The sequence below is a fragment of the Poromitra crassiceps genome, assembly GCF_964638095.1.
Source record: "Poromitra crassiceps genome assembly, chromosome: 29".
Lineage (NCBI taxonomy): Eukaryota > Metazoa > Chordata > Actinopteri > Beryciformes > Melamphaidae > Poromitra > Poromitra crassiceps.
In genome coordinates, this window is record NC_139641.1 from 11856182 (window position 1) to 11868538 (window position 12357).

General features: G+C 40.3%; 1 protein-coding gene across 1 annotated transcript in view; it reads left to right on the top strand.

Moving 5' to 3' along the window:
• Positions 1-12357, top strand: part of rspo1 (R-spondin 1) — a gene marked incomplete at both ends in the record, with an annotated part of 35248 nt that overhangs the window by 20230 nt on the left and 2661 nt on the right. The window contains one exon of the mRNA XM_083662837.1: positions 553-642. Within this exon, the coding sequence (XP_083518963.1) occupies positions 553-642 (90 nt within the window). The remainder of the gene's footprint in view (positions 1-552; positions 643-12357) is intronic.

A 12357-nucleotide genomic window follows, 5' to 3' on the forward strand; every position in this document is an offset into this window, starting at 1 on the left:
TCTGTGCACTTTAATGCCCAAGACAAATTTCCCTCCGGGGACAATAAAGTATATCTCATCACTCATCACTCGTCACTTCCGCTTTGCTTTTCCGCGTCCGTTTGGGCTATTCACTAATAACGTTAACGCATAAACACACTGCATAGAAGACGTCAACTCGTCTCACAACAACAGTGGAAAATAACTGTAAAGTCGCGGCGCAAGTTGCTGTTCAGACTGTAAACAGCGGAGCACGGATGCGGAAAAGGAAGTGACGGTGGCAGGAGAGGCGCGCTGTAACAGGAAGCTGGGAAAAAACGCTAGGGCTGTCCCAGAGTCTATTTTTCAAATAGAAATAGACTCTGGGTTCCCAGATTGAGCCGGAGGTAACACAGTTTGCTCGAACCCGCGACCCTCATGTTGATAGGCAGGGAATCTACCGCTGCACCACCCGGACGACGCCCAGTACTATTAATAGGCCCTAATTGTGCATGTCGATTTTAAAATAATATCACATGACGGGCACTCGGATGATGTCAGATGATGCTAAGCTCCATGCGCCTTCTTCACCAGTTAACATGATGGCTGATGGAGCGTTACTCAACATCCACGCCTCCATCCCCGCCAGTGTGTCTATGACCCGCGACGTGTTGATTGGGTTTGGTTTGGCCGGGCTTACGGAAGGATACAGAACCTCTCCACTTCTTCTGCATGTAAACAATAAAGTCCGTCTCCGAGCCAAGCGGATGACGGCCCGGGCCGTTACGCGCTGAAGAGCTGGCCCGGCATCAGAGCGGGCCTGGGATCAGAGCTGGAAAAACAGCTATTTGTTTCGAAGATCGCCGAAGCGCGAGGTTTACACGGGCCTGACATGTTTGAAGCATAGAGACAGACAGTCCGCATGTCTGGGAACGCCCATACAGGCTCTAGCAACGCCCACAATAGACGCTAGGTTAGCCTGGGGGCGGGGTCAGGGTGGGGTAAATTCCCCCGTTCGATCCATTCAGCAAAGTTAGAATTGAGCTGATAGCCCAGCCCAGGCAGACACGATCGGGGATTTAACCACCGCAGTAAACGCACATCTGAGCAGACGTCTTGTGTTCTGCTCTAGAACCCCCAAACATGTAGTTTAGAGCCGCAGCACCGTCTTTTGGTGAGTCAGCCCATGAGATATATCGGCGGTTTTACCCCACTCGCGCGCCAGCCATTTAACATTCTGTGGGCGTTCCCAGACATGCGGACTGTCTCTATGAGGTTTACACGGGCCTGACATGTTTGAAGCGTGAGGTTTAAGCCCAATTTATGCTTCGTCTGCCGACACTTTTGAAACGGTCGCCCGACAGAAATGAGGACTTGAGTCGACACTTTCAAGTGTCGGCGAGCAGTGTCTGCTACCTGGTGAAATGTCTAGTGTCACTGACTACGTCATAATATCGCGCAAGTCTGATTGGCTATATAGACGGCACGCGCTTGACTTCCTTGTTTTGGTTGCGGTCCACCCGCTAGTTTTCGCTCGATTGAAATGAATGAACGTGTCTCCGCTATTTTTATCAGCCTGTCCTTGATGTGTGACTTCGTGAAAATCACAAAGAGCGTCGTGACCCATTTCCCAGAGAGAGAGGAGGTGAGTTCAGTTGTGTGGTTGTGTGTCGTTTATATGCGGCTGCAGCCAAGTACGTTACATCTTGCCTCCGAGGTGGTTTCACTGTGTATTTCGTTCCCTCTGCAGCTGCTTATAGCGTTCGAGTGTCACGTGACCGTTGAACCGAGGCGAACGTCCTCTGGAGGATAAATGCAACACCATGAGCGACACTTTCTTTTTCGTCTGCGACCATGTGCTGAGTGACACTTTATAATAAGTATAAATTAAGCTTTACACGGGCCTGACATGTTTGTTTGGGCTCTTATCATCCATGCACCAACATGCTCTCCTGCAAGTTATGACCACTCTCACCAGTCAGTGGCCATTATTGACGCTCATAGCAACGTATTAGCCACTCTTGGACACATTTGCAGCTATGGCTGTGGCGTGAAGGATCTTAGCTGTTTGCTCAAGAGTTTATTGGCTGAAAACTGACACAAAAACGCATTGATCTTGGTTAGTTCGCTGTGAAACGTGTCTTAGTAACAAAGCATAGGCAATTCGGGCAAGAGGCATTCATTTATATAGCACATTTCATACCCAAAGGCAACCCAAAATGATACAAACAATAAAACCAAGCGAGCAAAATGACATAATAAAAACAATAAAAACAAACAGGGGTAAAAACAATGCTAAACCTTTGCGAAAGGCCCAATAAAGAGGGGCTAAGTTGTTAATCTCTGCTAATTATTGTTGTTCTATTCTGCATATAAATTGCTGCTGGCGAGTGCCATCTGGCACATATTTTTGTCTCTCGTATCACACGCTTATTCTGTACACCAATCTATGTTGTGTAATATGCCGGTGTCAACCAAAGTTGGAAGCTTCGCTTATTTACAAGGACTAAGTGAATTGTAAAGGAGCAGTATTGAAAGCCGTTATTGGACCTTGGCACGCTTAGGTGATTTCAGGCACAGCAGCAACGTTGTGTAACAGTATTTGCAGTGTTGGCAGCTGTACATACAGATGTTGCAACATGTAACAGATGATATGCATGGATATGACATACAGATGTTGCAACATGGAACAGGTGATATGCATGGATATGACATATAGATGTTGTAACATGTAACAGATGATATGCATGGATATGACATACAGATGTTGTAACATGTAACAGATGATATGCATGGATATGACATACAGATGTTACAACATGTAACAGATGATATGCATGGATATGACATACAGATGTTGTAACATGTAACAGATAATATGCATGGATATGACATACGGATGTTGCAACATGTAACAGATGATATGCATGGATATGACATACAGATGTTGCAACATGTAACACATGATATGCATGGATATGACATACAGATGTTGCAACATGTAACAGATAATATGCATGGATATGACATACAGATGTTGTAACATGTAACAGATAATATGCATGGATATGACATACAGATGTTACAACATGTAACACATGATATGCATGGATATGACATACAGATGTTGCAACATGTAACAGATGATATGCATGGATATGACATACAGATGTTGCAACATGTAACAGATGATATGCATGGATATGACATACAGATGTTACAACATGTAACAGATGATATGCATGGATATGACATACAGATGTTGTAACATGTAACAGATAATATGCATGGATATGACATACAGATGTTGCAACATGTAACAGATGATATGCATGGATATGACATACAGATGTTACAACATGTAACACATGATATGCATGGATATGACATACAGATGTTGCAACATGTAACAGATGATATGCATGGATATGACATACAGATGTTGCAACATGTAACAGATGATATGCATGGATATGACATACAGATGTTACAACATGTAACAGATGATATGCATGGATATGACATACAGATGTTGTAACATGTAACAGATAATATGCATGGATATGACATACGGATGTTGCAACATGTAACAGATGATATGCATGGATATGACATACAGATGTTGTAACATGTAACAGATGATATGCATGGATATGACATACAGATGTTGTAACATGTAACACATGATATGCATGGATATGACATACAGATGTTGCAACATGTAACACATGATATGCATGGATATGACATACAGATGTTGCAACATGTAACAGATAATATGCATGGATATGACATACAGATGTTGCAACATGTAACAGATAATATGCATGGATATGACATACAGATGTTGCAACATGTAACAGATAATATGCATGGATATGACATACAGATGTTACAACATGTAACAGATAATATGCATGGATATGACATACAGATGTTGCAACATGTAACAGATAATATGCATGGATATGACATACAGATGTTGCAACATGTAACAGATAATATGCATGGATATGACATACAGATGTTGCAACATGTAACAGATAATATGCATGGATATGACATACAGATGTTGCAACATGTAACACATGATATGCATGGATATGACATACAGATGTTACAACATGTAACAGATAATATGCATGGATATGACATACAGATGTTGCAACATGTAACAGATAATATGCATGGATATGACATACAGATGTTGCAACATGTAACAGATGATATGTATGGATATGACATACAGATGTTGCAACATGTAACAGATGATATGCATGGATATGACATACAGATGTTACAACATGTAACAGATGATATGCATGGATATGACATACAGATGTTGCAACATGTAACAGATGATATGCATGGATATGACATACAGATGTTGCAACATGTAACAGATGATATGCATGGATATGACATACAGATGTTACAACATGTAACAGATGATATGCATGGATATGACATACAGATGTTGCAACATGTAACAGATGATATGCATGGATATGACATACAGATGTTGTAACATGTAACAGATGATATGCATGGATATGACATACAGATGTTGCAACATGTAACAGATGATATGCATGGATATGACATACAGATGTTGTAACATGTAACAGATGATATGCATGGATATGACATACAGATGTTGCAACATGTAACAGATGATATGCATGGATATGACATACAGATGTTGTAACATGTAACAGATGATATGCATGGATATGACATACAGATGTTGTAACATGTAACAGATGATATGCATGGATATGACATACAGATGTTGCAACATGTAACAGATGATATGTATGGATATGACATACAGATGTTGCAACATGTAACAGATAATATGCATGGATATGACATACAGATGTTGCAACATGTAACAGATGATATGTATGGATATGACATACAGATGTTGCAACATGTAACAGATGATATGCATGGATATGACATACAGATGTTGCAACATGTAACAGATGATATGCATGGATATGACATACAGATGTTGTAACATGTAACAGATGATATGCATGGATATGACATACAGATGTTGCAACATGTAACAGATGATATGCATGGATATGACATACAGATGTTGTAACATGTAACAGATGATATGCATGGATATGACATACAGATGTTGCAACATGTAACAGATGATATGCATGGATATGACATACAGATGTTGTAACATGTAACAGATGATATGCATGGATATGACATACAGATGTTGTAACATGTAACAGATGATATGCATGGATATGACATACAGATGTTGCAACATGTAACAGATGATATGTATGGATATGACATACAGATGTTGCAACATGTAACAGATAATATGCATGGATATGACATACAGATGTTGCAACATGTAACAGATGATATGTATGGATATGACATACAGATGTTGCAACATGTAACAGATAATATGTATGGATATGACATACAGATGTTGCAACATGTAACAGATAATATGCATGGATATGACATACAGATGTTGCAACATGTAACAGATGATATGCATGGATATGACATACAGATGTTGAAACATGTAACATGATATGTATGGATATGACATACAGATGTTGTAACATGTAACAGATGATATGCATGGATATGACATACAGATGTTGCAACATGTAACAGATGATATGTATGGATATGACATACAGATGTTGTAACATGTAACAGATAATATGTATGGATATGACATACAGATGTTGCAACATGTAACAGATAATATGCATGAATATGACATACAGATGTTGAAACATGTAACATGATATGTATGGATATGACATACAGATGTTGTAACATGTAACAGATGATATGCATGGATATGACATACAGATGTTGCAACATGTAACAGATGATATGCATGGATATGACATACAGATGTTGTAACATGTAACAGATGATATGCATGGATATGACATACAGATGTTGTAACATGTAACAGATAATATGCATGGATATGACATACAGATGTTGTAACATGTAACAGATAATATGCATGGATATGACATACAGATGTTGTAACATGTAACAGATGATATGCATGGATATGACATACAGATGTTGTAACATGTAACAGATAATATGCATGGATATGACATACAGATGTTGCAACATGTAACAGATGATATGCATGGATATGACATACAGATGTTGTAACATGTAACAGATGATATGCATGGATATGACATACAGATGTTGCAACATGTAACAGATGATATGCATGGATATGACATACAGATGTTGTAACATGTAACAGATGATATGCATGGATATGACATACAGATGTTGCAACATGTAACAGATGATATGCATGGATATGACATATAGATGTTGTAACATGTAACAGATGATATGCATGGATATGACATACAGATGTTGTAACATGTAACAGATGATATGCATGGATATGACATACAGATGTTGCAACATGTAACAGATGATATGCATGGATATGACATACAGATGTTGTAACATGTAACAGATAATATGCATGAATATGACATACAGATGTTGAAACATGTAACAGATGATATGCATGGATATGACATACAGATGTTGTAACATGTAACAGATGATATGCATGGATATGACATACAGATGTTGTAACATGTAACAGATGATATGCATGGATATGACATACAGATGTTGTAACATGTAACAGATAATATGCATGGATATGACATACAGATGTTGCAACATGTAACAGATGATATGCATGTATATGGCTGTGAGTAAACATGGAGGAGGCTTGCACATCCCAGTACCGTTCTTGACCAAATCATATTCACCTTATTCTTTGCCCATACAAGGACGCTTCTTCTTCTCAAATGTCAATTAGATGGTAATCTGAATGAAAAATAAAGAAATCGGTTAAAATGATCATCCGCTTATAGTGATCAATTTGACCCGTCCAAAGGTGATCACTATAAGAGGAGTGCACTGTATATTGGTATCATATGAAACTAGAAGACCATCTTGTAGTGAGAGCATCTTTTGAAAGTTGGCCACACTGTATGTCAAATGTGCCCAACCCCCCACGACCCCAATGTCAAACTCCGCCTATGCCTATAAGACTCCGCCCGTAAGGAACGGACTATGTTCTGACGTTGTCCCATGCTGATGATGGTGCTGGGCCAGCTTGCAATTCCCTCAGTGACGAGTGGGCTCTATGTTGGACAGGCAGTGGATGGCGCTATTTAAGAAAATGAGAGGCTAAATTTACACTGTCTGACGCCTTCATCCTGGAAAGAATTTCCACCTTGGGTTCAGAAGAATAATTAACAGTGTGAAATATTATAAACTGCACCGTAAACAGTGCTATGCTGCCGACTGCCAATTTGTCTCAACTTGGAGCAAAGGTAGGTCATGTTAGAAGGTATGACAAGTGAGGTGTCACCTGACAAGGCATGAGACCGAGTCATGGAAGCCTCCTAGGTTGCGAAATTTTGTCCGACATTAGGGCTGCTCGATTATGGCAAAAATCATAATCCCGATTATTTTTGACTGATAATTGAGATCACGATTATTTAACGTGATCACTCATTGACGTTGGCAACATCATGCATTTGCAAAATGTGTGAACTTTAAATATAATTTAAGGGAAAAACAAGGACATGAATGAAAATAAAAGTATTATTATTTTTAGTTAAATAAATAGGCTGACTAAAATATTAATATATAAAAAAAAAAAATGGTTTTATCTCGATTATCTCGTTTTCATAATTGTGGGAATCCAAAATTGTAATCGAGATTAAAATCCGATTAATTGAGCAGCCCTAGGAGACATCTCACCCTGGTTTCCCTCCAGTCGGCAGCTAAATAAGCTACTAGGAGACTTAGACACGTACCACTGCCAAGATGCATAGAGTCATTCATAGGCGATGGGGTATCAACTCTGCTGAAGCAATTCATGTGGGTAACCTCACCATGTGCTGAAGCAGTTGCAGAGGCAGTTGGCCGGCAGATGCAGTTGGCTGTATACAACACAGGGGGCAGCGCTTGTATAACATCAGTGATTTAGCGGTCTGCCGATCTCACGCTTTGTGTCGATTTGGCTCGCGTTCATCTTCCTGAAGCTCCACAAAAGGATCTCGCACGAAAAAACGGAATTTTCTGGATGTGTGATTTTGCATTTGTCAGGAGGCAACATTGTTTAGCTTGGATGGAGAGGAGCTGCAATCAGCGTTGTCGTATATTGATGGAGTCCCCCCCCCTCTTGACTCCATTAGTGATTTGTCAGAGAGCTACACTGTAAGCACAGCAGCTCAGAGGCTGCAGAGCGTGCGCTATAGGCAGGGTTGGGGGTAACTCATTACAAAAGTAACATATTACATGTAATATATTACTTTTAGCAGTAACTCAGTAATATAACTTATTACTTATAGGATTACAGTAATATTATACCAGTTACTTTGTCAAGTAACTCAAGTTACAAATTGAGTTACTATTTTTTAATCAAAGCACATATTTAAATAATTTCCTAATCAAACTGTGTGTTTTTATGCAAATAACCACTATAGATGACAATAACAAAGGAAAGGGATAACATTTAGAATTTTGGATTGTTTACACTGACTTCAAGACGGTTTACATTCTTTTTCGGGATGGTTCCGGGGCGGCGATGTCATTCTGCTACTGCAGTTAGTAATGCAAAAGTAGTGTAAGAAGTAACGAGTTACTCTACACAGACAGTAATATTGTAAAGTAACTTATTACTTTCAAATGAAAGTAACTAGTAATATGTAGTATATTACATTTTGTAAGTAACTTCACTGGCTATAGGGCCCTTAACTCCACTCGAGCCTCCTCGTGTCTCATCGATATCAACTCAAACTATCGGCCGCGCCGTATTGAGCATCTGTTTCGTTAGAGCTCCCAAATGCGTTTGTTGATTCAAGACAACACATGGACAACAGAGCTCATTATCTAATCTCCTGGTGGAGCTCGAGCCAAACAGACCAAACGTCTCAACGGCGATGATGTTCTCATGGTTTTGGCACCGATGACGGCTCTCCGATAAAGAATACAACTTATTCCCGGCTGTGCACTACTGTGTGGGACCATGCCTTCTTAGTTTTCAAGTAGAGAGCAAAGGAACATCTTATCAGGCCTGCGTTGAATAAACAGTAGACTCAGCCCTCAGTCTTAATCCGTTTCACTCCTGTAAGACTGAGAATTTTACTATTTAAATCTTTGCATAACGTTAGGTGGCGCTGTTGGAAGCCTTGCATCGGAGAACCAATCATGAGTGTTGTGGGCGGGCCTGCTTTCTGGGGGCAGTGACGCTCATGCAGAACCGGTGTCTCGCAAAACATCGCCGCGTTTGCGGAGAAACATATTAATCACTTAGAAACAAACATAACCTGTTAATAGGGCGTGTTTCATCCGGCCCCGGCGGCTAGAGGTCTTTTCCCCAGCGATAAGCCCGACTCCCGAGGCTAACGTTACAGAGCCTGCTGATGACTTCACAGTAGCAAGCGGACCACTTCCGGGTAGGAAACATTATTGTAAAATAAACAACAGGTATAAACTCTCTTTGCAGCACATCGGTGTCTTGCTCTATATTGGAACTATGATAAATGGCATTGCCGCTACCAAATAAAATTCTAATAATAAATGTAGGCGTGTCTGCTGCCGGCCGTTCTCGCCGGGCTCTGACAGACAGTTTCTGACAGTGAAATTCCCAGACGTTTGGTGGCGCAGCTCACCAAACGTCTGGGAGCCGAGACTAAATAAACAGGAACGTTTTTTATGAACGCTTTTTTTCCGCTTTTTGTTTTGGGCCTTTCTATATCCACAAAATATGCAATCCATTAAATGCACAACCACTTTATTACCATATAGTGCAGTGTTTCCCATACATAAAGGAATTTGTGGCGCGCCACCACAAAAGGATTTTGACCGCCACAAAAAGATGTTGACAAAAAAAACAGTTTTTACAGTGCACCTGAACGCAACATGCAAGATACCCGCCGAATAAGTGTCCAAATGTTCATGTCATTCTGGCCAATACTTCTGTTATAGCATTTCAGTCTGGAATATGGAATATCTTTCAATAATCTATGATTTAGCTGCTAAATTGTCAAATACCGCCATCTGCTTGCTACCCAGGCACTTATGTATGTACTTAACCTAACTAACTTAACCTAACTAACTATCCGGTGGGCACAACATTGTCAGCCTAAACTCCGGCTGACACCCCAAAAACCTACAATGCGCTACAGAAAAATGTATATTGTTTGTTTATTAACTGGCCCCTCGCCTTCTATCATTTCACGAAAGTGGCCCCCGGGCAAAGCAAGTTGAGTATCCCTGACCTATAGGGAGAAATTTAGTTTGTCATTGTAAACCCACAGCACAGTAATGATGACATGTTCTTACTTAGATCTAGCCTTTTCATTTTGCTCTTAAGCTTTCTCAAAGTACACCAAATTCATGCATTTGACTTTAAAATGTTTAAAAAAAATCTCGCGGGGGCACCCCCCTAGGCGGTCTGCGGTCCCCCACCACAAATACTCAAAATCCTGTGGGAAACACTGTAAGTGATTTGTGTTGGCTTTCTAAAAACATGTTTTTGAAGGAAATCTGAGAGATTGTACTGTATACCTTTGGACTTTTCAATTTGTTTGCAAAAAAAAATCAGTGTTTGTACAAACAAATTTAACAAAGCTGGTCACAACTTGCAATAAACACAGGCTTACAGTTATTACTGCACAACAGCAGACAAATGTGGTGGCGCCATAGGCTCTTGCTGTTGTCAAATGCATTATGAGCGCTGTGCAGCTCTTGGCATGGTGTTGACTGTTTCCAGGGAGAGAGCGGAGACTCTCAACACACAAACGTCCCCCAGCATTAACTGCCCTCCCTCCTCGATCCAGAATGGCATACTAATGTGCCTAAACGATCAGCATCCGACACCTGACACAGGTCCATTTCCCAACTCTCCAACCGCTCTTCACATCCTTATGGGCCCATTAGTGGTCCCCTTGACAATGTTGATTTCACGGCAGTTATTTTGTGCCGATTTATAGGAAAGAAACCGGTGTCATTTGGATGCTCATACTGCCTATTAGCAGTGTTGGGCAAGTTACTTTAAAAATGTAATATACTACATATTACTAGTTACTTTCATTTGAAAGTAATATGTTACTTTACAATATTACTGTGTCTGTGTAGAGTAACTTGTTACTTATTACACTACTTTTGCATTACTTTCACCAAGATAACAGTAGTAGCAGAATGACATCACCGCCCCGGAACCATCCCGAAATATAATGTCAACCGCCTTGAAGTCAGTGTAAACAATCCAAGATTCTAAATCTTATCCTTTTCCTTTGTTATTGTCATCTATAGTGGTTATTTGCATAACACACAATTTGATTAGGAAATGAATGTATCTTTATTTAAATGTGCTTTGATTTAAAAAAAAAAAACTCAATTTGTAACTTGTGTTACTTGACAAAGTAACTGGTGGTATATTACTGAAATCCTATTTGTAATACCTTATATTACTGAGTTACTGCTAAAAGTAATATATTACATGTAATATGTTACTTTTGTAATGAGTTACCCCCAACACTGCCTATTAGTGGCATTGCATTTTCAAAACAGCAGCGGTCGAAAGGAGTTCTGCTTTACATTCAGAGCGCTTTGAAATGTGGATGTTTGTATTTGGAGAGCGATTATGCACTTGATAGCAGAGAGGGGGTTTGGGAAGAGGGGGGTTATTGGTTGAGACAGGAATGAAACTCAACCGGCGTCTAAATGTTTATATAGACTATTATGTTCCATCAGCCATTGTCTGTGCGAGTGTTATGACGTGTCCCGCTCACACAGGCTGTATTATTATTTTGCGGGCCTGCAGTTGCGGCGCGCTGTGTGTATCCTGTCAGCACGCCACGGCGCTGCGTAGCCTCACGCCACCGCCATTTATGAATGGCTGCGGATCCTGATGCGCTGGATGTGGGAGGGGCTTAGCCTGCGTTCAAAAGCCCCACATGATGAGCCCCACTGACCCCACATCCAGGCCCGGCTCCAGACCCAAATTACAGAGGGGGCCTGCCCCTAGCTTGGGGGGGGGGCAAGCTACCCAAGGGGGGTCCGGGGGGATTCTCCCCCGGAAGAAGATTTTGTAGCCTACATTTTAAAGTGAAATTCGTCAACCTGGTGCATTTGAAAGCAAAATGAAGAGGCTAAATCTATGAAGAACTACACACATCTCTAAGGTGTTGTGACTTTACAAATAATTAGGCCTAAACAATTAATAATAAAATGTATTTATACATTGTGCACAAATTGCATTCATTGTGACAAATTTACAATAGTTAATATCCAGCCAGAATCATTGCAAATGGATGTTCAAAGTAA